A 17,253-nucleotide genomic window follows, 5' to 3' on the forward strand; every position below is an offset into this window, starting at 1 on the left:
CACTTGTCAAAACTTTGCTGTTGTGTGCTATCATTTTTCAAGCCATTATTTTTTTGTCTGAAGAATTGCTTTCTCCTCGTTTTATTGAATCTGTATGACAAAGCAGGGATGACAATCAGCAGTAAAAATACAAGCAAACAACACGTACAAATAATTAACTACAACCATGGGCTTGCAAGTGAACAACTTAAAATTACGTATGATTAATGACTGAATTTAGACTTAAGAAAAGAAGGTAAAGTGCTCTCCTGTGCATAGCACCACGCCATGAATGCGTATAGGGGGTGTGGGGGTAACGCCCCACACTTTCTTGATCCGGTCGTGAGTGGAGGTGATGTGATCAGCATCACGCCCCTGACCGCCTTTACCCCCCAGGGTTTCCCCCAGGTACCCATGTTATTCGACGCTGGGTGGGCGCCGGAGCCGCTTCCAACGTTGAATTTAGACTTCCGTATTAAAAATGTGGATGTCATTTTTTATCCTCACAGAGTTTAGTATCTTTAATTTGAAAAGAACTTAATTCTCTCAAAATATGTTACTTTTTTAAAATAGGTTTACATTAGACAAATCTTTTCCCCAGAATATTTTACAATATTTTGATAATTTCTTAATCATTCTTGAATTAATTTTGAATAGGGAATGTTAAAAGAAAGCTACTAAATCCATTTAGGCTAATGCATTTTAGGACCAAGAATAACATCACAATACATTGCAGATATATCACCCACAAATCAATGGTAAATGTAAATTATCTTGTTTATAATTCTGAAAGAAGATAATGATAATTTAAATAACTTAGTTAAAAATGAATAATAATAAAAATTTCTTTGAATTAAATGGCAAATATTGGGCACTATTGAACGATTCTTATTTCCAACAAGGTCAAGTTACAGCTAAATAATCTTAGTTTTCTGTACTGCACTTCTATTTTAATTTTATAATCACTGGATGCCTATTAAATTTGCATATTAAATAAGCTGAAAACTCTGTCTAGTGCGAGTGTAACAACACATCATGCGTGCTTGCTGAACCCACTTCTGTTGGAAAAGGAGTCTCTCATCTGCTAGATGTCACCGCTAGTTTACTCATAGATTGAAGTCTCCTCGTTTTATCCTACATTATCGTTTTGTCCAACTTCCCCTACAGCCTGCTTTACGTACGTTTTTAATCTGCTATGAATGTTGATTTATGAAGGATTTAGGATTTAGCAAGAAGAGATTTTTGTCTTAGCGCGGCAGTTTAGATGATATTACACCTCTTGACTTCACTCTTTTATAGGTAAATTGCATAGGTGTTCTCATACATAAATATTTGGAGTTTGAGTTACTTCATTTGAAATTAGATATGTGACGGTAGCTTGTCTCTGTGGTGGAGTGGTTTATGTATCGCGCTACGACGGTGAGGCCTGAAAATGTGTGTTTGTTCCGTTGTCGAGTTTATCATTCATTCTAATCATCAGACCTAAGCTACAGGGGTAGAAAAGCTACGTAAAATATTCCAAATAGACATAGATTATGTGAATTAGCATTGTCACTAACATGCAGAGAAGTAATAGGTTACTGTGACATCAGTGCCCGATTATATCATTATAAGGCATGATATTTTAAAGCTGATCATAAGGAATTAATATTATTGAAAGTCCACATACATAATTATATAGAAAATACCACACTTAGTACAAAGTGACATGAGACAGTGTTTTTTGTCTTTCTGCAATAGGCATTATTCTTTCAAATCTTCAACGACGGTTTTTAAACTTCCATTTGAACAACTTCATTTCACCTTCTTTGTATGCTTATGTTAATTGCCTGTCCAAATATTTCCCCATCGCACAAGATCTGTAATTTTCTCATATCAGCCAATGTGTAAGCTTACATTACACGGTTATGTATTTCTTTCGCGTACACATTTGATGTCAGATGCTGAACACTGAGCATAAAGCATTCATATGGGTCTTTGAGTAAATAATTTATTTTGTATATAGTTTAAGGTAAATATAATGTGGGTGGAAAAACTATTTCGTTTACAGGTATAGAAAGCGCTTTGACAACTTCGAATGTAGGCGATGGGTCACTTGCATTAATTAACATGCGTCACGTAGCGGAGGTAAAAAATAATTCCCTTGAATTTGATTACGGTAAGCAGCTGAACAAACAAAGCATCTGTTTGCTGTTCGTTTTCTGTTTGTAAAGATACGAGATTTTTCATCGAGTTTGGTTTCAAAGGGAGGTTGTCTGTTTTTGTTCACACAGGAGTTGGGTATAATGCGATTTTTTTGTACGCTACTACGACGTTTCCGAAGTGATCTATATTGCATTTACTTCTACATGTGCTGTATTTCTATATTTTCCAACATCAACTATTTCTTTAATATCTATGCATGTATAAACATTAGATGAATGTTTAAATCACGATTTATTTAGAAGGAAATACATAATTACCACTTTAATATAGCTATGTAACTTTCACAGTGTGCATGATGTAATATTGAGTATTGCTTGCATATAACATAGGTTACTTTCAGAAGATTCACTGGGTATACTTAAGGAATATTTAGCGTCTACGACAATTTACTACTTTCCCCGTGCAGCCCAAAATGTTTCGCGAGGAGTCATAATATACGACTCGATATCTGCTATACCTTTTGCATCTTTCTTAACGTGAAATTGGCCCGGGTGATCAAGTACTTTTGAGAGTAGATAACCTAGTTGCGTCAGGGCCTTCTTCGATCTCTGCGTATCTGCGAGCGAATCTTCAGGTAGTACCACACTGTTCACATCCTGGTTACTTTCTTCGATGACAAGCTGGGGTTCGCGAAGTAAAATGTCTGGTAGACTTCTCTTTGTCCTGTTCGTTAAAACATCCTCACGCATTTGCCTTTGTTTCATCGATTCCCAGAATCGATCACCATCCTTGTTTCTGTCTCCAACGTGATCTTCTTTGGTAGCTCTTTTACCCCTGGATGGATAAAACGGGTCGTTTGATCGTTCTTTTAAATCTTTCAGCGTTATCCGTTTGCCCCGAACTGCCCAGAAAGGATCGAGGACATTATTCTGGCGTGAAGTACGTGGTCGAAGTTGATTCATTAATTCTTGAACCGCGTTCTGCACGTTCTGTTTCTTGCCCCTCGATGCCCAAAATGGCCCAGTCTCTGCGCTTTCCACTCCAAGATCATTGTTTATGTCTGGAGTATTGTGTCTTTTATCCATCTGGTTCAAGTTTGCTTTTCCGGCTGTACCCCTGTCTCCCGTTTCGTGCAAAGTCCCGTAGGATGTCGTTTGATCGTCTTTGTTTTGCTTCGTAACAACTGTCTGGATGTTTTGTTTGGTTCCTTGGCGTGAGCTTGAATAAGGTGGCTGACTTTCCTTAACGTTTCCTCCGCGCGTTGCCAAAAAAGGATCTTCTTCGTTGGTACTTCTGCCCCGTGTTGCCCAGAAAGGATCTTCTTCATTGGTACTTCTTCCACGTGCTGCCCAGAACGGACCTTCTTCTTTGATCCTCCTTCCCCGCGTTGCCCAAAAAGGATCTTCTTCGTTGGTACTTCTTCCGCGGATTGCCCAAAATGGATCTTCTTCGTTGGTACTTCTTCCGCGGGTTGCCCAAAATGGATCTTCTTCGTTGGTACTTCTTCCGCGGGTTGCCCAAAATGGATCTTCTTCGTTGGTACTTCTTCCGCGCGTTGCCCAAAATGGATCTTCTTCGTTGGTACTTCTTCCGCGCGTTGCCCAAAAAGGATCTTCTTCGTTGGTACTTCTTCCCCGCGTTGCCCTAAAAGGATTTTCTTTGTTAGTACTTCTTCCGCGCGTTGCCCAAAAAGGATCTTCTTCGTTGGTACTTCTTCCGCGCGTTGCCCAAAAAGGATCTTCTTCGTTGGTACTTCTTCCGCGTGTTGCCCAAAAAGGATCTTCTTCGCTGTTGCTTCTTCCTCGCGCTGCCCAGAACGGACCTTGTTCTTTGGTGCTTCTTCCACGCATTGCCCAAAATGGATCAACTTCATTGACACTTCTGCCGCGCGTCGCCCAAAACGGATCATCATCTTCTTTCGTGCTTCTTCCACGCGTTGCCCAAAATGGTTCTTCTTCGCTAAGGCTCCTTCCCCTTGCTGCCCAAAATGGACCGTCTTCAACATTTGAACCACCTCCGTCGTTTCGGCGACCTCTTGTTGGCCAGAAGTTGGGATCAGGTTTGGAAAGAACATCTCTGGCGTTTTTCTTCTGCGCATCATTGGGCTGCAGAGACCTTCCAATCCTCTCCGTGAAGTCAAGTAGTGATATAGGCTCATTCTGGCTGCAGTTGAAGTTTTGTACATGTGTGCTACCGCAAGGATATCTGCCCAATGACGTTCCAAAGTTTTCCGTAATGTCCTGTAAAGAAAGAACTGTATGAGTAAAGAAAGCATGTTATTATTGGTGAATGATTTTACAGCCACTAAAAAGAAAGAATTTATGTTTTTATGTGGATTTCAAATCGCGGGCCGAATGGCGATCCCCTTGGTATCTCCTTTCCTGTTGGCGACTTGTAATCGACTCGTGATCTCGCCACCGAAGATTGCAGGTCCTGGCATGGACCTGAGGATTCCCTTACGAGTGTCCCTGTATCAGTTTCATCTTATTATTTGAAGTAGGATTACACATAAGCTTACAGTACTTTTACACAGATTATCTTACTATACTATACCATCCCCATCGTCGCGATTAGTGCAAGGAGTTATAAAATCTACATAAAATAATGGATTGCTGAATGTTTAAGATATACCCGTTGTTGGATTGGTTTGACATCTATCTCACACTATCAGGTCACCACTTTTGACAACTACACAGTTCTTATGATTATAAACTGATGCAAATTTTACATTTAATTAAGATTGAATATTTGATGTTTTCAGACAATTGCACAATTTACATTTTTGGCCCACTACTCGTAATTTGGTTAGTTATTGTATATTTTATATCTTGCTAGATTAATAGCAACGTTAAACATCAATTAATATTTTATTTCATTCGAGTGACAACGAATAAAAAACACATTCGTCGCGTAAAAAACACAGTTTAAATGAATCAACTTTTATCATGGCTGTGACACATCAAAATCTTGTGTGAAGTTTAGTTCAGAAAAAACTTTCTTGAGCGTGAAGACCTATCAAACAGATTTTTTTACAAAAAATTCTTATGTCTTTTACAGCTATTTTGTTAACCAAGAGCAAATTGCTCAAGTATTAGAGATAATATGTGTTATGAAATATTTAGATCCCATAATATATCCTTCTTAAAAGTCTGCTTTTATTCATATTGTCTTCAGATTTAGACAACTTTCCCATTTGTGTTTTCTTTGCAATATTAGCAACAGTGACGGCGCCAAGGAAAGGTGACTGGGGGCGGAAGGGGGGCGACAAAATATTGATGGGGTCAGTCACATTCAAACGCCCGAAAACACCACACACACACACACACACACACACCCATCCACACACACACACACACACACACACACACCCATCCACACACACACACACACATATAATTATAATATTATTATATGTAATATATATAATAATAATTATTATTATTTTTATTATATTCATGCACAGTGTTTTGTGTTTGTCCTTCATTTAGAGGGGACGTTTACTGTCGAAATTTACTTCTTGATAACGAGTTTATCTCCATGTGATTCGCTTTAATAAAGGCATTCATCCTTTATTTTTATTCGTGGGAACTGGCTTAAATTGCGTTGTTTCTAGTGGCCTATTTCAGTATTGGAAGACATTTATAATTTTATAATTCATCGTCTTTCTTGAGATGAAACTACTGATATAAATATTCAAGTTATAAGATAATAATATAAATGCCGAAAAAAATGTTCCAAAGAGTTTAATTTTCTTGCAAAATAAACATGACGTTGGAAGAAATTAATCTTCTTAAGTATTAGAAACAACGAAAGTCACTTAGTGAAGTGCAATTCTCCTGTAAGAGAAGTCTGCTGTATCTACTTTGGAGAACATATTGCCCACCTTCGGTACGTCCAGGACTTGACATTTCTTCTCAATAGCAAGGACAGCCAAATGAGGCAGCAAGCATCGGTTTCAAGGACGAAAAGGTTCTTTCACACGTTGTATTGGAAACTGGAATTGTTACAGAGAATACAACTAGTGTGTGATCCTTGTGAAATGTCAATATATACTTTCCTAGGATTTCGAAGAAATCCATTAAGAGGAGTACTTTAGTTCCATCTTCGTAACGCTGAAGAGTCTTGGGCAAAATCTGCGATTCACCTTACAGGGAAATGTTATCACAGGAATAAAAATCTGAAAAAGGTTACGGTTCTCTCATAATTCAAGAAATATACTGACCCTGGCACACCTCTCACTCTACCACTCCAACGTATGTTTGTGCTACACAATTACAGGCACCTATGGAGTTCTTGGGAAGAAGTTCTTCGATTTTGATACGACTCGTATGTACGAGAAAGAGCGAACCTACATCTAATGATTGAAGAGTGGCAAATCCTAAAAAGCGTTCTTTTAACTGCTCACCATACAAATATCTGTCCTGTTCCATTTTCGCACAAAGACTTTTGTTTTATCTGACATCAGTGCGAATACGCCTCTTCCACTTCCTGGCTTATTTTGCTGAGAATAAGTGTGGACATTACGCAGATTAATTTGTTTTGAATCGAATTTTGAGTGTAATTTCCATTTTAAGGTTGAAGTTCAATATATTTACTTCAATAGTATCGAAGAAATTCTCTTTGTTAAAGTTTGCATCAGACTCATTTCGAAAATCAAGTCCCTGAATAGTAAGAACGCGCGATGCATCCACAACAACTGACATGTAGTGTCTGTTTTCTTGGATGTGTCTGTTTTCTTGTTTAAATTGAATTTGTATCTCGTCAGATAATTAACCATTACCTGTCTTTAAAATCGCATGTTAAGCTGGTACGCTGTAGAGCACTTATTCATAAATTCGCGGCCACCCAGGGGAGAAAGGGATTTTTAAAAGTTACATGTGAAGCATTTGTGACATATTGAATAACCCGGGGGAAAACAGTGAATAAGAAACTTGAATTACCACCTGAATTTCCACGTACCCTTAGCCAGAACGATTCTCATCTGTTAATGCTGTTACGTTTTCTGTTGCTTGTTTTCTGCGTGAAGGGTGGAAGTTATAATTAAGATGCCGATATCTAGGCAGTAATAATCCCGTTCGGGCTTGGTTGTTTGTGACTGTCCATTATCAATTTCATCATTTCATCACTCATCCCCATCTTCGCAAATTAGCCAAGAGGCACAAAACGCGATGTAAAATAAACTAAATCAATCAATCAATAAATCAATCATTTGTGCACTTATTGACTTCATCTTTTTTTTTTCAAAAAATTCTATTACATTTTTTATTCTTTCTTCACCTTTGTTACATTTTGCTAATCACGACGACCATGATGAATAATGATTAGATGGAATTTTTGAAGCGACATGATTTTGAGTTATGGTGTGTAATGTTGAGAGTAAAAGCTGGAATAAGTAAAACAATACCAAAAGTGGCGTTTTAGACAATATTATTCAAATATGCATTTATAGGCACTATAGAATGCATTATCAGACTCGAAACATCATGAAACGAATTTAAAGAATGAAAGCCTATATTTTAAAGAAAGGCAAGTAGGAAAACATCCACACACTAGTTGTGTTGGTGGATAAAATCCCGATGGAGACCTGGACCTTCCATGAAAGGAGCCACCAGATTCACAATGGCTGGAATAATTAGTATGAAGGACAGCGTGAGAGATCACATACAAAGATTCGTGATGTTCTTATGTACGTAGAGGTGGAATGGGTACGTATTTGTAAAACCTATGTGAAAACCGTAACTCTGAGCGTGGCAAAACAACAAATATTGGCTTAGTTCTTATATAGTGAAGCTGCTGCTGTAGGCTGCTGCTACATATTTATTTATTTATTTTTATTTATTTATTTTAATTGAAACACAACAGGCGCATGCCCAATTACAGTGTTCAATATGGGATGACACGATTACATAAACAAGAACATAACTAAGAAAATTAACAAGAAAATTAAAAGAAATATGAATGACGCAATTTACATTTTACTTTTAAGAACAATTGTGAGAAATTAACTATTAGATTATAGAAGCAAAGGGAATACAGAGACAAAACAATAATAAATGACGCTAAACTGTTGGATATAACCTTACAAGCTGAATGAAAACCAAAATTCAATGAACAAAACATACAGAAATTCAGCGAATAGATCTAATGTTACAAATACATTTAAATAGGTCTACGCTTGGATTATTCTTAGAAACTGAATTAAATAACTTGCACATTCTCCTCATGGGTTCAGCTTCAGTCATTTTGGTTCTTCCAAGGGGGATTTGAAAGAGATCAGTTCTGGGCTTTAACATACAGTTTGGCACATAAAAATTTAAATTCGACAACAGATTAAAAGAATCAATTTTACCATTGATAAGCTTGAAGAGAAAAGTTATTTGACTTATTTGCCTCCTTTCGTCGAGTGACCGAATATTAAAGATTTTGCGTAATATGTTGCTAGGAGTGAGTTTTGGATATGTACCATCAAGTTTAAATAGTAGATATCTGAGAAATTTATTTTGAAGCTTTTCTAATTTTTCAATATCTTTCTTGAGTTGCGGGTTCCAAACAAGAGAAGCATATTCGAGTTTAGATCTGACGAGCGTATAATGCAGCAAGAGAAATGTTTCCTTTTTTCCAAATTGATTACCCATTCTCATTACAAATCCCAAATTTCTGTGAGCTTCGCTTAAAATGCGGGCAATATGTGATTGGAATGTTAACTTTTGGTCAAAAGTAACCCCTAGGTCGGTAACGATATTCTCACTTTGTGCTAACACATTAGAAATAGTGTATGAATGTTGAATAGGGTGTCTGTTGTGGGTGAATGATACAAGTTTACATTTCTTTAGGTTTAGGCTGACGTTATTAATTTCACACGGCTGACTTTATTAATTTCACACCACTGAAGCAAGTTATTCAGCTCTTCATGTAATATTGTACAGTCATCAGCGTTTTCGATATTTTTATATATTTTAACATCATCAGCAAAGATTAATGTCTCAGATTTTGTGAGTAGTTCTGGCAAATCTTTTATAAAAATTAAATATAGCAAGGGACCTAGGTTCGACCCCTGTGGGACTCCTGAACTGGCCACGTATTCGGTTGATCTGCAGCCTTGATACACGACATATTGTCGGCGGTTCTGCAGGTAGGAAGAAAGAAAAGTTATAAGTGGAGGAGAAAGGCTATTGTTGGCTAATTTCTGTATTAATATATCGTGGTGCACTGTGTCGAATGCCTTTGAAAAGTTTGTATATGAAACTTAAACTTTCCCTTTATTAGCTATACTGGGTGCAATGTAGCTTGTCAGTTCGACAAGATTGGTTACGGTTGAGCGCTTTTGGACAAATCCGTGCTGTTTGGGGGAAAGAATTTGTTTAATATGAAAATATATATGTTTGTATATTATATGCTCGAAGAGTTTTGCTGGTACTGACAATTTTGCAATAGGCCTGTAGTTACATATGTCAGCCTTATCAGCAGCTTTGGGAATCGGACAGATTTCAGTTGTTTTCCACATTGCTGGAAATCTCGAAGTTCTGATAGCCAAGTTGAATAGGGTGTGAAAAGGGTACTTAAGAATTTCCGAACATCATTTAATTACATAAGGGGGGATTGAATCAGGGCCGGCGGATTTTTTAGGTTTGAGTTTTTTAATGGCTTCCTCAATTTCATTTAGTGATATTTCAGAGATATTTAATATAGTGCAGCTGCAGCTGTAGGCTGCTGCTACGTACATCCCCAACGAAGCGAAAGTAACGAAGATGGCGTTCCTCCGTGCTACGAAGTTCTGAATGTGTCTGCTGAATCAAATCAAACAACCCATAAATGTCGTTTTTCTGTAGTGCAGATGTCTTATTAAAGCCACATTTCTTGTTGATGAGGATTATCGATCAAGTCTTTCAAAAATCCCATTTCATAGTCCGTATTGCGCAAATGCTGTTCTGGAAGTTGGAATTTTTCCTGACAGTAAGAAATACGATAGTAAGAAAGGGGCTACTATCAGCCGTTGCCGTTATCCACGCCTAAAGTTGAGATGGTAACATACTAGGTCAGTGAAATATGACGGGGACTGATTTGTTTTTCAAACAACCTGCCATGCGCAGCAGTTGTGCGTCCTTGAGAGAATAGAGCCACAACCCCCACCCTCGTGCTCAGTCGTGTCTGATGAGTGTTGCTAGAGTGATGAGCGAACAGAAGGTCCCACGGAGCAACGCATTGTGATCAAATTTCTCCTTGGAGAAAACGTCCAGCCATCCTAAATTTTGCAGACTCAAACATCAGTATCGGAAAGAGTCTCTCTCACGAGCCCGTGTGTTTAAGTGGTGTAAGTACTTCAGAGGGGGAAGAGAGCGCGTGATGAATGAACCGCATGATCGTCGGCGGCGAACACCCGTCACCCAGACCCAAGAAAGCGCGGAGGGCTCGACCCGTTCGGTAGGATAAGTGATGGCAACGTTTTTTTGGGACTGGTAGGGGGTTATCTATGTAGACTTTCTTACAGATGCCAGAACAGTTACTGCAGCTTATTACTCAGAACTCCTGACAACAGAAATGAAGGAAAAGATCCGATCCAAGCGGAAGAGAGGTGGATAGCGGGTAGCCTTCCTTCAAGACAATGCACGGCCTCATACAGCCAAAACAACTATGACAACCCTGAGCAAATTGAAATGGGACCTTCTGCAACACCCGCCATACAATCCCGATTTGGCCCCAAGTGAGTTAGTTCTACCTGTTTGGGAGGCTTAAATCAGACTTGGAAGGCATGCGGTTTGCGGATAACGACGCTGTCATCCGCAGTGGATACCCAGCCAACCGAAAAACTTTATGAAAAGGGCATCAAGATGCTTCCAGAACGTTGGGGAAAATGTATGGACTTCGGAGGGGAGTACTTTGAAGGGTGACATGTGCAAATAAGTATTTGACAATAAAGGATTTGGTAAAAAAAATCAGTCCCGGTCATATTTGAATGACCTAGTATATTGTGTGGAACCAGACGGGTCGGAACTTTGCGTTCTACGCATTTTGTGTTAGGAAACCACGGACTTATTAATGTGTACGAAGGTTGGAGACCCAATTAAGTCTTTCCAAAACTGTAATTCAACGTAGTTGACGCATGTATGGAAATTTAATTGAACAATATTGGTGTAAATTATTTTCATTTGTGATATATGGCGGTTATGATATCGGTAAATAATCACTGAAATATCTACATTTTTTGACCAATATGACAGATTAACAGTGTATCGCCGAGATACTGTTACGTACGAGGAAGCGTTGTATCTATACTTAACACAGTATTCACTGTCGATCAAATTCCCTATTGCCCTTTTATCTACTTCACAGGGGCGGCGCCAGAAATTTTCGACCGGGTGGGCAGAAGCTCCATATTGATAGATTAGGGTGGGCAGTATAAATGTAAGATCATATCTAGTATATATGTGTATGTAAGACGTATGTATCCCCCCCTTAGACTCCCGATTTTCCTCTTACTTCCTTTCCCTTTCTTGTTTTCCTCTTTGTCTTTTCTAATCTATTTTCGCATCTTGTTCCACTTCCTTTCGCTTTGTCTCTGATGGACACAATTATTTGAAGGAAGTGTTTACCCATGCTCAGCCATACATTCTAATCACATTCTTTCATGCATGTTAATACAGTGAAATAAATGTGAATTAGGTTTAAGCTTGTGTTGCAAATAAAAGGCACATACTTGATTTTATGTATTCGGCGACAATGATAGAAAGTGCGACGGTAGACAATCGTGAAGTTTCTCGTAATTTAAATGCATGTTCCTGAGCATAGTATTTTCATCGTATGAGTTTTTCACTGAAAGGGTTTTCTTATTCCTTGGGGTCACTTTTCTCAGCTTACAAGGTTTGTAAAACTGAGAAATCTATCTGAATGTTTGTAGTAGCGGCGATTCGGTGCCAACATTTGAGGGGCAAGGACAATATACTTTTTCTTGGTAGAAAAGGCTTAGCATAAAGAGGCCATATTGCGGGGGTAAAAAGTGGCAAAATTTGGCGAGGGAACTGCATCCCCCAATTCCCGGTCCTCCTAATCACCGCCACTGAATGTTTGGATTGAAATGATCGTCTTGTTAGGAATGATTTAAAACACACACGGAAATCATTGTTCATTTGTTCATTGTCCATGAAGTATTCCTAGGGTAACGAAAGGCTATTTTGACAGAATATCACTCACAAACAAGTAAGATCGAAATATTTGTTCAGAATTGAAGAGATTGTTAACTAAGTTGCTATTCGTTTTCTGAACTGTCATGTTACTAATGCGGGAGAAGCAATACACGTCTGATTGGTTGCATGAACATATTTTTTGAGGTAACTAAATGATTTAGGACACAAGGAATTCATCGAAGTTGATCATCGTGCCAGTAATATTTCATAAATTTTTCATAATGATTTGGGTTGCATGGCGTGACCATTTCGAACACACTAGAATGTCAACCTATATCCTGTGCAGCACACCCTGGAAACTTGATTCTTTCAGGCAACGAGTCCCTGGCGCTTGGAACGACTGTCAAAGTAATAATTTATGAGGGTTTGTATTTTGAGTGTCATCTTGTGTTTGTTTTCGCCCCTTCGTAACTTTAAATCTAATCACCATTGAACCTTATCGTCGTCATTATCAAAATTAGTAGAAAAATGACTTTAACCTTTAAACAGCCAATCGGTCAGATATGACCCATGGTGCCGATTACAACATTCACGTGCTTTTAGGACCGTCATACTTGTATGTGAGGTTGTAAACGCTGACAGATGTTGAGATAAGACATTGAAGTGTCATGTGGAAGAAACCCCAACCCTCTCCCTTTCTCTAATATGCAAATTAGCTATTTTTAGCCAAAATGCAAATTGTACATATTGCGTCATATTTCAGACTGTATGAGAACTAGGAACTTGAAACAAGTTTCAGTTTGTTGCAAAAGGTCTACTCTTTGAAAATAATGCAAAAGTTTACGCCCTTTCCCAAAATAACGGGAGAAGAGGGGGCGAACGCCAGATTTTTTTTCATTGAAATTTGGGGACTTGGCCCCTCCCAACCCCGTTTTTCTCACTTGGGCTTTTTGAATTGTACACGGTCGCGTAATCCGATGATTTTGTTTTAAAACAAAAGTTATCCGAAGTAGATTGCTCAAATAGTCTCATAGATATAACGTTTTTCTGAAATAAGTGTAAAAATTTAAAAAATCACGCGCAAAGGCCGCGTCGAGAGAGGGATTACTTTCGAAAATCGGCTCGGCTGTTTAAAGGTTAAATATAACAAATCAACCACAACTTACTCTACCAACTTAATCATACCTCTTACAAAGTTGAGATGGTGGTTTCAATTGCACAGCGTTTCATTAGTGGATTAAGGCAGCTAATTCCGTGAACAATGATGTTGTTTTCCGAAAGTCTCAAATATTTGTCTCAGGCAATCACCTTTCTAAAATGGACGCATCTCCTGTGGTGATAAAATGCCACGTTTGGTGCGAGTTCTTTCTGTATATTTTCCCCCAAAGGCATAACGCTGTCGCATTATAATGAAGAGGTCCTGTGTTCGACTCCCCCCCCCCTTTTCTGGTGGAAGCACAATGCACACTGGTTCGGACTACACGTTAAACTGTAGGTTTGGTCCCAATTAGCCTATCTGAGCATAAACGTGGGCTTTAGAACAAACTAACAAAATCGTCTTCTGGATACTTCGTGACATAACTTTCTTTCTTTACTTCAGCTGCATCTACAAATTTTGTTGACATTTTCGGCTGATTCATATGGCAAAATTTATGTGTGGGACGAGGATTTCTAAATAGGATAAGCCACTCACTAGCAATTGAATAATTCTGTAGCTTTTTCCATACATAACTGGTTTATTAAAATTTATTCACTGCAGTATTTGTAGTGATTATTGTGATTTCTTCTTATTAGTAGAATGAATATAAAGTTGATATTTCGCATACCATATTGATATTTTAAGATAACAAGTATATAAAAATTGTAATGATAAAAAAGGAACACATCTGGAATTTTAATGCCGAGCTAATTAAAACAATATTATACTCTCTAGCATACTTAAACCCGAAGGTTTATGGCTTCAGCAACAGAAGCCTTCTTTCCCTATTCGGGGCAAGATCAATCCAATCTTTTCGATCCTTTCCGATTTCTTTTAGGTCTACCTCAACGTTACCCCTCCATCCTCGTCTTGGTCTTCCTACTGGTCTCTTACCATCAGGTTTCTCAACAAGAATCCTGTAAACTATATTTTCCTCTGCCATTTGTGTCACATGGCCTGCCCATCTAAGTCTTCTTGATTAAATTATTCTAATAATAATAATAATAATAATGATAATTAAAAAGTCAAAATAATGCATTGTGTTGCCGGAGGAAGTAACGCTAAGATGATGATTTTATTTGTTTATTTAGAGATTATTTTAACCATACCCAGGCCGGGATTTATATACGGAGCTGCAGTCCTTAAGTTCACCCTAAGTTCTGATTTAATCTTGATCATACCCTGCATAATTTTGAGCCTCCTAAGCCTACTAGCTCATTTTAATCATGGAAGTATTAATTTGATCACAGTTTTTGTTTGAATAGCTCTAGCATTTACTTTCACTTTCTTATGACAAAATTGGCTTTTTATGGGTTGTATGTGAATATTTCTAGCATAGATAATATTCACAAGTAAAATATACATGTTATGAACACCAGAATACACTTATTTATCGAATTATTCATATATCTCCAAGTATATGTACTTATTGAATTTGATTGGGTGGGCAATCGGGTGGGCACAGGAATTTTTGGGTGGGCGCTTGCCCACCCGTGCCCACCCCTGGCGCCGTCCCTGCTACTTCATCATAATTACCAGGCATCCTTCGGCATCGCTATATTTACGGGATGATAAATGATCAAATATGAAAACCCTGTTTTATATTTAACTCCTTATATATTATTTTATTATATAAAACCCCTATATTCTGTTGACTGAAGAATCTTACCTGAGTTGCGATGCCAAACCAAGGAATGTAGCAAAAGCATAGTAGAAGATCTAGGTATGCAGTAATCAGCATTGCTTGTATTGTCTGAAATGAAATGTAAGATGCATAAGTAAGTTGAATATTTGCAGTGCAATAAATCATGTTGGATTGTTCTGGAATTCAAGTGTGATATTTTTTTTTAAAAATTATCTGACACAAATATGAAAAAAGGAACTTCGTATCTAATTCAACGTGAAACGTTCTTAGAAGTAAAAAGGTAATGATGTCGATTTTTCTTCTTGTGGTTGATAGTCTTAAAGATTGTATTTTTCATCTTTTTCATCGCTTTTCTGTCACTTTTGGCTAATCAGATTGATTAACGATGAGAATGAATAATGATTACATGTAATTGATAATGGGACACTAGCAATCAAACGCCCATGCCCGCCAGGATTCGAACTAGCAACCTTCGGTGGCGAAATCGTGAGTCAGTCACTCACCGTGCTCGTCCACCGAAGCAGTGATAGTTAAGTGGCTCCGGGAACTAAAAGCCTCTTTTTAGAGGCAATCGTAATCTATAATCATGCTTTTCGAATGTAGCCTACAAGAGAAAGTGTTTGGGACGCTGGACATGTGTAATTTGTTTCAGAAAGTGTGCGTATGGAGTGTTATGAAACGATTTAATGGAACCTTGAAGATATATGCAGCCGCAAATTCATTTCGCCATGCCACAAGTGTGATCTTCTTCCATCATCCGAATTCTGGTGTTCCACCTGTGAGTTTTATGAGGACGTGGGAGAGTGATGAATGGTGATGCCCATCCGCGACAGGAGCTCCCCGTCACCGATGTCGTATTTCATGATGCTCTTTCAGTAACGAATTTTTGAGAGATTTTCCTGCTTGGGGGCATTTGAACTTTGCTCCGATGTAATGTGATTTCACCACATGATAGAGGGAACAAAATTATTTCAGAACTTCTCATCACTGTTGATATGTCAAAGCTAGTAGAAGATTTACATATATCAAGGTACATTTTGAAGTAGGGGTATTGCTGTTTGTAATTTGGAACGTCGACAACATATTTCAACATAAGCTTACTTTATTTTTTAGTTTCGTAATCAAGGGGTATCAGGTTCGGTACTCGGTGGAGGCACATTGCACAGTGGTTCGGATCCCACATTAAACTGTAGGTTCAGTTCCGATTAGCCTATATGTGCATAAAGTTGACATAAAACAATTCAAACAAATTCAGTTTTGATAGGCCTTTTCAGTCCATTTAAATATAGATATTAGGCAGTCACATCCCTACTTGAAATAGTAGTAATTTAATTAATTTCTTGTCAGTCTCAAAGGTTTCTAAGATATCAGCTTATTGTGATATGATACGAGAAGTGTCGGACGCCAACAATGCAAAAGAAGTGACATATTGAGGGAAAAGTAAATAAGAAACCCGAGTTGAAGGAAAAAAAAATAATACTGTGTATTATGATTTTTTTTACTTCAACGTGTCATATGCTTGATTATAACACAAGAAAGATTCAGTAAGAAGGACCTAATTTACGATTTAAAAAAAAAAGTATGTAAAGAAGAACCTTCCTGCCCTGACCACATAAAGCTGGATACCATATAAACATGCCTGTCAAACATTCCAAATCTCTATTTGGAGATGCGCTGGCACAAAAAATACCACAAAATAGAGTTGTAAATATAATCAGTGCGGTCTGTAATTTAATGATTGAAAACTGCGGCTTCTCTCCGAAATGTAAATATTATGTAATGTTTAATATTTAGTTAATCAACATTATTGATTTACTGCTATTTTGTCAGGAAGGGGAATATCCACAAGAGTACCAGGATTGTGGCACCCGTTAAATTCTACATGTGGGAAGACCACTTCTATTGCTGAGAGATTTTTTTGATACCCGCGGCAGAATACAATTTCTGAAAGTATGGACTCGAAATTACGAAACAACAGTACAATGATGAGTGTTTTCTTAATAATAGTGTTACGAAGGCACATAGGACTTTGATGGAAACACAAGGATTATCAAGTTCGACTTTGGACTGGGATGCAGTTTTTCGCATCTATCTTATTTTCATTATCGAGAAATATATAAAACATCTTCGTTCCCATTCAAATAGCCTGTACGAGAATTTTTTTT

The 17,253-nt window shown here is 37.9% G+C and overlaps 2 protein-coding genes across 5 annotated transcripts in view; one reads left to right on the forward strand and one right to left on the reverse strand.

The window, feature by feature from the left end:
• Positions 1-17,253, forward strand: part of LOC145987635 (COMM domain-containing protein 4) — a 136,611-nt gene that overhangs the window by 48,403 nt on the left and 70,955 nt on the right. The window lies entirely within an intron of this gene.
• The window catches only part of natalisin (neuropeptide natalisin), a 28,490-nt gene continuing 13,810 nt past the window's right edge, over positions 2,574-17,253 (reverse strand). Inside the window, exon 3 of the mRNA XM_083119371.1 lies at positions 2,574-4,364. Within this exon, the coding sequence (XP_082975497.1) occupies positions 2,574-4,364 (1,791 nt within the window). The remainder of the gene's footprint in view (positions 4,365-17,253) is intronic.

The sequence above is a fragment of the Lepisma saccharinum genome, chromosome 1, assembly GCF_977018435.1.
Source record: "Lepisma saccharinum chromosome 1, izLepSacc3.1, whole genome shotgun sequence".
NCBI lineage: Eukaryota > Metazoa > Arthropoda > Insecta > Zygentoma > Lepismatidae > Lepisma > Lepisma saccharinum.